This window comes from Chrysemys picta, chromosome 3 (genome assembly GCF_011386835.1).
Source record: "Chrysemys picta bellii isolate R12L10 chromosome 3, ASM1138683v2, whole genome shotgun sequence".
NCBI classification, from domain to species: Eukaryota; Metazoa; Chordata; order Testudines; family Emydidae; genus Chrysemys; species Chrysemys picta.
Window position 1 is genome coordinate 159,851,579 of NC_088793.1, and position 13,444 is coordinate 159,865,022.

Consider the following 13,444-nt stretch of genomic DNA (forward strand, 5'->3'; position numbering starts at 1 on the left):
TCCAGGCTGTAGGACCCTGCAAAGGTTGGAGAGTCCCAGAGCTTGGGTTCCAGCCTGAGCTTGAATGACTACACCACAATTAAACAGCCCCTTAGCCTGAGCCCGAGTCAGCTAGCATGGCCAGCCGTGGGTTTTTAAGTGCGGTATTAGATGTACCCTGTGTCTCTGAACTTGTCTACATGAACATTTAGTTTGTGGCAAGCTGGGGTATGAATCTCCCTCACGAGTCTGCTGCACTCGCTGTGCATGTTTGTGTGGACCTTGCTGACTTGTGTTAACAGTTTAAGATCTAGTCTTGCCTCAGAGAGAGTACTAGACCAAAGTGCATTAACAAACTGCTAGTGCACGTCAGCGGGGCGCAGATGGACACTAGGTCCACTTCAGTCAAGTGCAGCACAGATTCATACCCCAGCTTGCAGCAAAGTCATTGTTTGTATAGAGAAGCCCTCAGTCTGAAGCCTCTTCCCTCTGATGGAAAACTGGAGCCTGAATCCTGCTCTCTCGGGACCTACACATTCACCCTGCATTTCTCTCAGTGAGATACTGAAGATGCAAAAGGTTTATTTTTAATAATGTTGCTGTGGTTCTTCAGCATTATTTTTAGACTCTTTAATTACACATCTTTCCTCGCATCCCTCCCAAGTATTCCTTGTCAGTCATTTGGGGTTTTTTGTTCTGTTCTTTTGCCCCCCAGCTGGCTTAGAGATCTAAATTTGTGGGACCAGGGGTTACAGTTCTTGTTGGAGTCCAACATCCAATCTGGGTCAAATCAAGCATGAAGGAATGCATTTCATTTTTGGCTATTAGTAAAGTACCAATTTTTAACACCATTCTAATATTGGGTACTGAAATTTCAGAGTTCAAAAGCAAATATCCTATAAACTGCTACGCTGTTCTGTTGTTTGAAATGTGTTAAATTTTCCCTTTGCTAGTTATATATTGTAAAAACACAAATGCTAGTAGCTGCAGGCAGGAGGCAGGGTAGTGTGCACAAGTGCTATGCAAGCTTTCCCCATACAACCCTGCCCCTCAGTCCTGACCTACAGTACATGTGGTATTCTTCTGAGAAGCAGAAGTTACCAAGCAATGCTGTTATTAAATTGTATGATAGTCTGACTCCGCTTTCCACTTACTATTAAACTCTTAACTCCCCAGTGGGAGACTGCACAACCTATTGGAAATGAGAAGGGGGTGTACTTTAATTCCCCTCCCCCCCCCCGAGTTTTTAAAGTGAGTCTACTCAGAAAAGTGACTGTTTAATTTTTTTTTAAAAAGGCATTGTGAGACCGTGTTCATTGTCTCAGTGACTCCATACCAAACCTGTGTGGGATTTTTTTCTTCTTTTAAACTTACTATCCTTAAAATCTGTCTGGAATCTGAACGTTGGTGTCTTAACTCTTCAACCATAATAGTTCTGCCACTATTTGTTAATGTATTTCAGCAGCCCCCAGATGCCTTCATCGGGGCCCAGGTGCTAGGCACTGCCAGACACATGCCCACACAATAAAAAAGACAGCCTCTGCCCCAAAGAGCTCATGATCTTACCATATGCTGAGGCACAACAGATGGATGAAACAAACTGGTGAGGGGAGGACGACGGAAGTGGGAGAGGACAAAATAACAGTCAAACAACCATAAGTAGAATAAGCAGCAATCTTGCTTGTTCTGGCTTATGCTGGAGCAAAACAGTTGTTAATCTGTGCTCGCATAACTGAATCTAGTTCCCTCCCCCATACCTGTGCTGGCTCTAGAGTGCCAATAGGAGTGAAAAGTAGTGAGCACTGTTTCTAGCCAGGAAAGCAAGCATATCTGCATCTGGACATTCAGAGGTAATGGGTTACGACTGTATTTTTCCATAGACTTTTCTCAGAATAGACCTTTAAGCTCTATGTGAAAACTTTCCTCAAAAGGGACTTTGATACTTCACTGGCAAGCATAAAAATCACCCTTTTTGAAAATAAAATTGACTAGTTCTGGCCTGTCGCTAATAGGAAGGTGACAGAGCAGTGACTCTGACATTTCAGGGGGTTCTCTTTGGAGCAGAAGAAAGAGGATGCAGTGCTGGTTTTGGAATTTGAACCCAATGAACTGATGATAGGATGTAATAAATATGGATTATGGATAAGATTTGTTAATACTAGGATGGAAAGTGCATGTATGCTAATGATAAAATGACAAGTTTTTTTTAAAAGATGTTTGACCTTAAAAGGGGCTAATTTTTTATTTCCTCCAGATGTGAATGGGGTAGACCTGACCCCTGTGCAGGATACTCCAGTGGCTTCAAGGAAAGAGGACACCTATGTTCATTTTAATGTGGACATTGAGATTCAGAAACATGTTGAAAAACTAACAAAAGGTGGGTAATTTTAGCCTTCTGAAATGGGGTCCATGAATCTTCAGAGCAGTAGTCTTGACACTGCTCCTACTCTGAGGAGGAGCCAGGCAGCTTGGGCCTGGCTGCTCCTCAGAGTAGGAGCAGTGTCAAGACTACTGCTCTGAAGATTCTTGGGGCTCAAGACCCCAGGGTTGTCTGCGTGGCAAGCCTGGGTGTGAATCTACAGTGCAGTAGCAATTTTGTGGACACTGCAACAGCTCACTGCAAGTCCTAGAGTAGTGGCTTGGCATATTTTGCTTTCAAGTAGTATACTCTGTTACACTTGTTTGGACCAGTCACACTGCCCTGCTGTGGTTCTGTCATTCATGAGTAATAGAGTGGGGCTACAAGCTCAGGGGAGTAATTCTAACATTTCAAGAAACATGATTTTTCTTATTGATTCAGGAGATTTAGAGAAATAATAGAAGCCATTGTCTCTGATATATGTAGAACAGGTTACGATGACAGTCATATTTCCATGACAAGGAATCTGTTTTAGGCAACATTTGACTAGTTTTTCTCTAACTTTCCCCCCCTTTAGGTGCAGCTATTTTCTTTGAATTCAAACACTATAAGCCCAAGAAGAGATTTACCAGCACCAAGTGCTTTGCTTTCATGGAGATGGATGAAATTAAACCTGGGACAATTGTTATAGAACTGTAAGTGACCTAGCATATAATCTTATATATAGATGATATATAAATATACACGGTAGATTCCAGTGACATGATACAAAGGAACTAATCTAGAGCTTGGTATTGTCTGCTGATGCTTTGTGTTAGATATAGGAAACTGTTTACTGTCAAACTTACTACTTTGTCTCCTCCTGGTTTTCTTGCTACTTTATTCCTATGATCCTGAAAATACAATTACAAACCCCAGCATTTGGTTTGGAAGGAACTTTGAACAGACCAGCATAAAGGTGTCAGGTTATATAGGAGTTCTGCATTTTGATCCTTAACTAAAGTAATCAGATCTGCTACTAAAAAACAAACATCTTCCTGACTATCAAGCAGGCCTTCTTTTAGAATGAAACCCCTGTGGCTTGCGACACACTCAAGGGACACGATCAGGTCAAAAATAGCTTTCAAAAACAAATTACGTACTACAGTAAGTTGGAATATTAAAACTGAAAATGTTAAACTCCTTCAGTGTTATAGGCTCACTACTTGTACTGTCTTCTGATTGGAAAAAGACAAACCAGCCAGTTTACTTTCATTCTTTAATCGGTATGGATTTCTGACTCTCTTGGTGCCACTATTGTAGTGCTGTAATATGAGTTGCAAACATTGAGGGGCATGACAATTTGTCTCATCTCCTTAACTTTATTTTCTTTCTTATTGCTATTTATCAGCTGGAAGAGAAGGGCTGGGAGTTGTGAGCTGTCAGTTGCAAAATGGCCATTTTAGGGCTGCAGCTATTTGACTCTCCCAACTGTAAAGGGCCAGTCCCAGAAAGGCATGCAGGTAGTCCCAGCTACTTTGTCACATGGGGATGTGTTTTAATCCAAAGTAACTTTGGTGGGAAACATCTAATGAAAAAGGCTCCTGATAATCGTAACAATTTTGTAAGATCTGGTGGCTTTTTTTTTTTTTTTTAAACAAATCTAAATGTTGTCAGAATTACACCTGCAGTAACAGGTTGCAAGCGTGTGTGAGGCAAAGCAAGATAACCCGAATGTCTTGCAACCGAATTCTCTTCTACTCAGGCTGGTATGCGTTTGAAAGTTTAATTTGCCATGCCTTGAAAATAATATTCCAAAGAAAAGAAAATGACAGTTTTTCCTGTGTAACCTACTTTTCATTATTGTTCCCTTGTACGAATCCTAAATTCATACCTGAAGCACTTTCACACATGGAGTCTGGGTACTGTCGGAACAAGCATTTGAGCCTGGGTTTATTCAGATGCATTTAGTCTTCCTTAGCATTCGCCTTCAATTTTATTTCTTGTGGTTACAGATACAAAAAACCCACTGACTTTAAAAGGAAGAAACTGCAATTGTTGACCAAGAAACCACTTTATCTTCACCTCCATCAAATATTGCACAAGGAATGACCCTTTTGTGAGACTTCTGTGAACTAAACCACTTGTCACAAATCATGGTAGCTGCGTGTGTAGCATCCCCATCCTTCAACAGGCAGGAAAATGGCTGTACTCGTGCCAGTAGGTCAGATGAGACCATCACACACTGCACAGCAATATCACAGGGTCAGAGGTGAAGCCTACCATTCAGGTGCAAGTTTCTTCCAGTACCTTTTGGATACCAGTTTTATCACAAGCGGGCTGAAGTATTTTGTGACAATTTCTCTTCATAATTGAGCTGTTTCTAAAATTTCAATTTTGTAACTTACCTCTTGTTTTTACCCTTGCTTCAAAAACCTTGCTAGAGGGTGGGAAGTGCCCCATTCACCAAGCCTGATGCAGCAAAATGTCGTGGCAGGTTTGCTAGCTTGTTTACTCTTGCTATCTTTGCTATTGCAGTCCCTCACATTTTAGAATCCTTCACTCTGTCTTGTTGGGAGGGTGGGGGAAGGTGATAGAAAAGGGATTTTACAGAAAGGAAGTGTCTGTGAGTGGTTTAAGAAGCAGTAGGAGGATGGTGGTTAGAGAGAGAGATTCAATCCAAAGTTGAAATGCTGCTCTAGAACATCTTGTCAGCCTGCTCTTTTGTCTTATCTGGCTAAGTGGCAGAGGAAAGGAGGGAGAAGCGTTGAGGGTAAAAGGGAAGGTGCTGATGAGACAACCAAATTGTCAATTGTTTATCTCAATCCCATTCGGATAGTTCCCAGACTTGCAGCATCTAGTGTGTCATGTGATTTCAGGTAGAACTTGTCTATTATTACAAGTGTTGGAATCCCTTAAAAATCATGAATACTTAAGGGAACAACCTTCTTACATTTTTTTTTCTATACTTTGTATTTCCTACCCATTTTCCCAGACAGTGGTGTACAAAGGGGCATGTGTGGGACAGCTTTGGGGGCCCATCCTACTACCTTTGCTGTCAGTGGGAGTTTTACCATTGATTTCACAGGTGGTAGGATCGGGCCCTTACTACTCAATGTTTTTGGTGGGGGCTTTATGCTAACAGCTTGGAAGTGCTCGGCTATCTCAGGCTGTGGACTGAAGACAGACACGCCTTCCCATGAAAAACTGTTTTCATAAAATCTGATTGTGGATCTTTGCATACCTCTATTTGTATGCAAGTCTGGAAACTTAGTCTAAAATAACCTGGTTTTTATGTAGGTAGATAGGATTATCATTTATTTTCTATATTATTGAGATGCATAGTGTGTAATAAGCTGCAGGGCATTGGCTTATTATAACATGAATATTTGCATCCACCTTTTAACTTAATAAAGGGACCGAAGTAGAACCCATTCGAACTTTTCATATATTCAATGAGTGGAATATTTAATACAGTTCTTCAAGGTCTGATGTGCTTCATGTGTATCTTAAATAGTGCCTACATACACACTGCTATGCTAACAAGGACTAGCTCCAGGAGAATGCAGTGTCAAGTGTTAGCTTTTCTAATAGCTTGGATGTAAATGTACCATTAACGCCTTTCTTTCTGCACCATGTAATACTAACTCACTCCAGAACACTGTTTAAAAAAGTGAGGGAAAAGGATTTTTTCACTTTTCACAGCAGTCTGTTTATGGAGTGTATCAGGGGTGTTCCTTTCTGCCTCTAGTACAGTGATTTGAAGGGAACTATAATGGGGATAAAATGAGGCCTTTTGGAAGTTGGAAGCTGAATTTATTCTCCCCTTCTTTCCTCTCCTCGGGCTTAATTGTAGATGAGCTCACCTCAGTGAGCAATTATTTGGCTAATGGCTGAACTGTATTTTCCTGTTAACAGTTCTAAAAGGGACCCAATTACATTATAACCTTTTACAACGTCATGCCTGAAACAAACACTAAATATCTTGATTAGTTTTGTTAAAATAAATGTAAATAGAATCGGCCATAGTGTTCCTCCATTGTGTCTGCTGGTGTTGTACAAAGGAAGGAAACATTCATTAAATAAACTGACAATATCTTATAGGTGCAAAACCACAATTTTTCACCACTGCAAAAGGTGTAGTGTACGACCTTGATCATCCAAAGCACTTGCTTAAAGTTAAAGTCAGTGGGTCTCTCTGCATGCACCAGTGCTTTGCTGAATAAGGTTCTAGGCCTCGTGTAGCCTTTTTAAAGTTCATTCTAAGAGGCTTCCATGTTTTCCGATGTGTACATTTGTCCTACTAAATAAATAAATATTTTGTGGCTATGTACTTGTCTACACATGAAGTACTCAAATACATCTCCATATAAACTGTCCTGTTAGGTGATCATCAGTCAGTTAATGGGGAAAAGTTAAAACCTACTCATACCCTCTGTATGTTATACTGACTCCTAGGGATAATCCTTTCAAAGTTAAGAACTATTTAAGATGTTAATTTAGGGGAGTTAAATGAAATGGAATAAACTTGCTTGGGGGGGAATATAATAGGTTAAACTTTAACTTGAGGGATTTGATTTTCAAAGATGGGTGTCCTTAAAATGCATATGTAATAGATGTATACAATTAACCAGTTACATGTCTACTGGTGAATGTTTATGAGCCAATGTGTACACTAGTGCCTACAAATTAAACATGTTTTCATGTGAAACAGATCCAGTTGTTTTAAACTATCACCCTTGAAGTCCCTATTAACTGCAATTGTATGGAATGTCAAGTGCAGTACAGTTTGAAACCTTCTTTGTTTCAATATACAAGTAGAGCTTTGTATTTAAACTAATTGTAAATGAATGTTTGTAGAATGTTTTTTTGAAGTCCATTCTCTCCATTTTTTTCATCCTTCATGATGTAGCGATCCCTGAAAGACTTTCCCAAGAGTGAAACATAGGGTGCTGCTTGTATAGCTATGCACAGTGGTGATCTACAATTCTGCTATATCAGTCAGAAATTGAGTTTAGCTAAAAGGTCATTTCTTATAGTATTTGAATAACCTACCTACAGTTAAAAGTCAAATAAATGGCTGCTTGTATGTGGAAGTAAAGATGTAGTTTCTGAAATTAGCCCTGCACTAGATTTTTTTTTTGTTTTTGCTATCCCTCTCCCCAAAAGAGAAACTATTCAAAGCTTTATATGGCAGAGGGTTCAGCTTTGCTCCCCAGAATGGATCTAGCTTCCCAGAACAGTAGAACCTCAGAATTATGAACACTTCAGGAATGGAGGTTGTTTGTAACTTTTTAAACAAAAGTTCACAACTGAATATTGACTTAAGCTTGGAAACTTTACTATACAGAAGAAAAATGCTGCTTTATTTTTTAGTAGTTTAAGACAATACAGTACTTTTGTCTCTAGTGCTGCCTGATTGTTTACTTCTGGTTCCAAATGAGGTGTGGGGTTGACTGGTCAGTTTAACTCTGAGGTTCTACTATTCATACCTCTATTTTAAGAGTATGAGGATTTCACTTGAGCTATTTCCTATCTTCCCTTGTAGCTGTTTAATCAGCTCACCCAATGCCCATTAGAGGCTACTAATACTTGCAGACTAGCACCACTTCAGCCTACAGGAAACTTACTTTTTCCCTCCCAAACCATTTGCCAGGGGGAAATTCTGTAAGCTTAAAATATACCTTCCCTGAAAGTTGATTTTGTAGAGTATAGTTCCATGTGTTTAAACAATTTGCTAAACTCCATGATTACACAGGATAGACATAGGTGCTTTGTAAAGGGCACTTTACTTATTATTCATAATCTGAATTCAGACCACTAATTGAAGTTCTAGCCTTTATTGTATTTTTGAAACTCCCAGGTAGACCTGTGATGCAACACTGAAGAGGTCAAAGTATACAAACTTTGAGATACACAGTTGTGCTTTTGGGAGGTTTTTTTTTTTTTTTTTTTAAACTGCATTGGACCCAAACTTCTCTGTACTGCAGTTAAGCAAATGGGTCACAGGCTAGCCTGGCTTTCACTGCAATATCTACATCAGTTCAAGGCTGCCTACATGGGCAGAAGTGATGTAAGATCTGATTACAGTTCCATAAATCCCACATGATTTACATCTCTTAAGCAGGGGTTTGCTAGAGCCTTATCTTCAAAAGGTTGAGCTACTCATACAAGCAGTTGTACAAGTTTTACACAAGGAGTGTAGAACATTTAAGGTTACTGTTAACTCCAATCACAATGACTAAGTGTCTTTCTAAAGAACTAGCTCAAGTTGCTTCCATGACAGATTCACTTGCATGCTCAAACAAGATCTAGCAAATTGATTTTGCTCTTTATTAGTAGAATTTTCCTTCGAGTACAGGGTAGCTTGTATTCGATCTTTTTGATGAGACATCTTAAAAAGGTAAATAATTTTACAGTCTTATTGTAGACCCTTGGTCTACAATAACTGCGGGTTAACGTAAGGGAGAAGACAAGTTGGGTAACATTTTACTTACAAAAATATTTCCACAGGAAATGTTTTGATTACATTTTTCATGAAATTTTAAGTCATTCAACAACTGGTTACATAGGCTACATTAATTAAAACCAACCACACAGGTACTTTTGTATTGCACATTTAAAGAGCTGCAGGTAGCCCACAGCTGTAAGAAGCAGGCTTCAAGTCCATCATAGCATATGATTTTTGCATCCCCAGTGGGTGAGTGTTCTTTAAGGTGATCTCAAATGCACATGGCTAGGGAAATTTGAGGGAAAAGTAATTCTGCAAGAACTAATATACTGAAACCAAACTTAAGAATAAAATTAAAAGATGGTTGTCTTTTGAAGCCATTTAAAGTCCTAACTGCATGAAATGTGCTAGAGTCCATTCCACAGCGTTGCCATCCAACAGCTGAAGTTATGGTTTTTGTTCAGGAGGATGTGTGTAGTCCCTGGGGCCTGCTGGTGATGGTGGACAAGGAGGGGCTGGTGGGTAGTCTCTAGATCCTGGTGGAGGCAAGTCTCTACTTGGAGGAGGGGGATAGTCCCTTAAACCTTGTGGGGGTAGCCGTGGGCCAGGAGGATAATCTCGTGGGCCAAGAGGGCCTCCAGGTCGAAAAGGAGGAGGGAAACGTACATATCCTCTTGGATCAGGAGGCGGTAATGGGCCAGGAGGCACGTCTCTCATTCCTAATGGTGGGCCAGGTAAATAGTCTCTTGCAGCTGGAGGTGGTGGTGGAGGACCACGAACTGAAAGGAAAGGGGAAAGACTGAGTGATGATGGAAGTGCCACCTACATTGAAGTAGTGACTACACCCATTTAAGGAAAATGATACAGAAGTTTCCCAATGTCAGCCTGTTCACATCCTGGCCCAAAGCATTTCAGCTAAAGAAAGATATGCACCCCAGTCAGAAAGAGGTGCCCATAGAAACGGCAACCACACACTGAAACGTTCAAGACCACAAATGCCTGCCGGGGAGATTTTTGGCAGCTAGAGTTTTTTTTTACACTATTACTACTGTACAACAAACAAAGGAGCCATATTCAATGATGCTCAGCAAAGTGATACCCTGTGAGTTCCTGTATGTCTACATAATTCAAGTGTAGACATTGAGGGCTGGGCTCTTGGACCCTCCCCCGTTACATTTAATTGCAGTGTAGACATGCCCACTAGGTGTTTAAAGGAGAGACTCTCACTGCTTCAAACGGATATGGAGGAGCTACTGGAAGTAAAGTTAAACTCAAGTATAAGGTATTCATACCTAAGGGTAGAGGAAGGGGCCGAGACCCATAGTGCCCACGCAGTGGAGGTGGCAGTGCTCCAAATCGAATTGGAGGTGGCGGAGGTCCGGTCACTGGAGAGGTCATTATGGGTGTCCCAGGAAAAGATGGGGGACCTTTAGGACCTAGGTTCACCTGTTCAAGATGTTGGTTTGAAACTTTAGTGAAGAATATGATTTGTGACAATAAGCAAATATACTGATGCTAAAACACCAGAACTAACCCGAGTGCCAAGAGGTAAGAAAACACAAGTAAGGGCAAAACAGCCAAAGAGCAGCAAGTTGTCAAACCTCCCCCAAACCTTTGCAGAGCATGGAGTGTGCTGCCTTTTGAAGAATCCAGTTTAGGCCATACAAATTAAACAAACTTCTGGGATGACCGCTCTATGGTACAGCACAGTCATGACTAACCCCAGCTCCCAGATGCTTACCCCTTTAAAATGCCAGTAGGCCCATACCACATTGCTGGATGTTAAATGCTAAAAAACAACTCCTTTCTTCCTGTAGTACGGGTTGAGAGATAATCTAAATCCTTCTGTACCACACATATTTAGATGCAACAAATATCACATTTCATTGGATTACTCTTACAGTTCTCCTCAAAGATAAATGTTTGCATGCAGTCTTTGACAAAAACAATAGGGTTTTCCATCATATTGCAATAAAAATCAGACATAGTTACGTTAACTGAACCATCAACAGGAGTAAAGAAACCTTTAAAAACAGAGCACCCATGGTTAGTTTTGCAGAGCATTTAGCTATTCAGCAATTTGAAACACCATGCCCTTGATTCCTCACCATGAAAGCAAGGAGTGCACCAGCACCATATCCAGTTGCCAAATACTCACTGCTGCTGCTTCAGAAGATGAAGGCGGAACAGTAGATACACACAGGGCTTCAGAGTCTTTGGGAGGGTTTTGCTTTTGTTTTTGGCAGTAAATGACGGACAAGGGATACAGACAAGATAGAACATGATACACAATTAAGAAGAGAAGCAGCAGGTACAGTGGGTCACAAGAAATGCTGCCTAAAGTGTTCTTGTGGCAGAAGAAAAGTTTTCAGCTTACCACTCCGTCCATGGATGTGGAAGGTGAGGAGGTTCTTGGCCCACTATTGACCAGGGCTGCTACAGCAGGGCCGAGATCTGTAAGAAAAGCAGAAGTTTCATATGACTTTACTCAGCTTTGGAAGAGGAACCTGGGCCTTCAATTACACGTTTCCAATCAATAAACAGCTTATTGAAGGGGTTGGAGGCTACAGCTCACGTAACACACCTGGGACAGATGATCTTCCAGACAGCTCAGGTGGCCTCCTTGGAGCTGAAGGGCCATCCACTACCGTACATTAAAAGAAATATAAAACACAGAGCTCAGACACAGACTTGTTAATTCAGCTAGCTACTTCTATAATAAATCCATATCTTCTGTACACTAGCCCCTACACATCACTAATTGCATACAGGTTCAGTGGCACCACTAGGGGTAGAGAGAGAAAACTAAACTTTGGGAGCAGTTTCCTTTTGAACCCTTTGATAGAGACAGAATTTCCCAGCACTATCCCCCTGTGAGCCAGCAGTGAAAGTGCAGGAAATCCTTCCTTAGGGAAGGGGTTGTCACTTCAGCACCTCCAGAAATAAAACAGCATAGATTTTGAAGCATTTTCACAAGGTGTAGCATTTTGGATTATTTGAGTAAGAAATGGATTTTTTTTTTTTTTTTTAAACAAGTGAACCCTTACAGTGAAGGTAAGCTCATTACTTAATCTAATGTGGACAGAAGCAGTCTCTCCAATCACTCTTTTGCATGTGAAAAACTCAGAGGTGTAAATGCATCTATGTACAAGTATAACTGATGGAATCTCTAGCTGAAACTAAGCTGATTAAAAACAAAAAAGTCAAATGCTCTACCAGGCCCCCCCTTGATCTCAGTAGTACTGAGACTTTCAGACTAGAGTTTCTTTTCAACAAAATTTGTATTTGGACTAACCCATATGTTAAACAATAAGCTTCAAAGCTAAAATGAAAATTAACATGCACCCGTAAACTTGTGCTGAATGAGTTTCTGACCCTTTCTGGTTTGCCAGGGACATCCCAGAATGCACTGTTCTGCAACACCACAGATACGATTAACCCTATCCAGAGAATTTCACAAGACGAAAAAAATAATTTCAAGAACGAGAGTCAGCACAAAAAGGCATTGTATGACTACCCCTCTCAACGTGGTTAAAGTGAGAGCAGTCACTGTATATGCCAGCTTTACTCAAGTTCTCTCTTGCAGTTCACTGGTAATACTGTCTAGGAACAATAAGCGCTAGTAAAAGGCAATATTTAGCATTTGAGTATTTCTCCAAGAGCTCCACCAACGATAATACATTCTCAACACCTCTCTCAAATAAGGATAGACAGGCACAGAAGTCAATTGACTTGTTCAAGGGCACAAGTGGGAACTGAGATTAGACCTCTGAATTCTTGTGTTCATTGCTTCCTCGCATAAATGTCTATGGCTGCAGGAGAAGTTTCACTCCTTACCAAATTCACTTCTTGAACCTTCCCTTCGTGTGGCAGAGAGGGGCTGACCAGGAGCTTCCATCATCAATGGCGGGGAAGGACCTCCTCCACTCACAGGTGATGGCCCAAAAGAGCCATCACGGCTCAGTGGACCTGTGTAAAGGGTGCAACAGTACTTCATTAATCCAGCAGTTATTTTACTCTAAATATTTAGAGCAAATACACCCAGGACTTCACAATCTTTAGAAGAAGGTTGCAGGCGAAGGAGGGAAGAGCAGTATTTACCTCTCCGTGCTGGGACTTGACGGTCAGGTCTGCCTGCAGTCGGTTTTACAATTAATGGTCTTTGAAGCATTGCAATTTTTTGGTTCACTTCTATTAATCTAAAAAATAAGCACAAGTTAAAAAATATTTATTTTGAGTATGCTTTGTCTGTTATTCAGGCCACCTGCATTGTGAAAGCTTACTAATGTCTTTCAGCATGAAGATATATTTAATAGTCAAGTGAATTTTAAAAAGGTGCATCACTGACTCAAATTAATGGTATGGTTGACCTGCTTGTTTAATCTAGAAAGTGTAAGCTACTTGGGACAGGACTGCGACTTCCTTTCATTTGTGCCCAAATGGTGCTGAGCACACTTGACTGAGCTCCACGAATAACTTGTCACATGCTTACTTTTGCCTCAGGTTGGCAGCTTCTCTCTTTTCTTCAGCCAAAGCTCTCTCTGCAGAGCGGGCAATGAGCTGTTCAGGAAAAGAGAAAAACAGGTAATGTGGAAACTGAATGCATTTGGGACCAAAAAATAAGCCACCAAAGTTTCAATCTGTTTTGCCAACTGCATGAACTGCTCCACTCAGGA

At 40.8% G+C, this 13,444-nt stretch overlaps 2 protein-coding genes across 5 annotated transcripts in view; one reads left to right on the forward strand and one right to left on the reverse strand.

Moving 5' to 3' along the window:
- AIDA (axin interactor, dorsalization associated) overlaps positions 1-7,028 on the forward strand; it is a 59,005-nt gene extending 51,977 nt beyond the window's left edge. The window contains exons 8-10 of the mRNA XM_005289610.5: positions 2,234-2,356; positions 2,916-3,033; positions 4,333-7,028. Coding sequence (XP_005289667.1) covers positions 2,234-2,356; positions 2,916-3,033; positions 4,333-4,429 — 338 coding nt within the window. The 3' untranslated portion in view covers positions 4,430-7,028. The remainder of the gene's footprint in view (positions 1-2,233; positions 2,357-2,915; positions 3,034-4,332) is intronic.
- A 1,599-nt stretch (positions 7,029-8,627) lies between these two features.
- The window catches only part of MIA3 (MIA SH3 domain ER export factor 3), a 37,824-nt gene continuing 33,007 nt past the window's right edge, over positions 8,628-13,444 (reverse strand). For 3 of the 4 annotated variants that reach the window (XM_042848597.2, XM_024111847.3, XM_042848598.2), the window contains 8 exons: positions 13,261-13,328; positions 12,870-12,967; positions 12,606-12,737; positions 11,353-11,412; positions 11,146-11,222; positions 10,927-10,998; positions 10,061-10,214; positions 8,628-9,547 (listed from right to left, as the gene is read on the reverse strand). In XM_042848597.2, coding sequence (XP_042704531.2) covers positions 9,216-9,547; positions 10,061-10,214; positions 10,927-10,998; positions 11,146-11,222; positions 11,353-11,412; positions 12,606-12,737; positions 12,870-12,967; positions 13,261-13,328 — 993 coding nt within the window. In that variant the 3' untranslated portion in view covers positions 8,628-9,215. The remainder of the gene's footprint in view (positions 9,548-10,060; positions 10,215-10,926; positions 10,999-11,145; positions 11,223-11,352; positions 11,413-12,605; positions 12,738-12,869; positions 12,968-13,260; positions 13,329-13,444) is intronic. The other variant, XM_024111857.3, reaches the window with a different exon arrangement.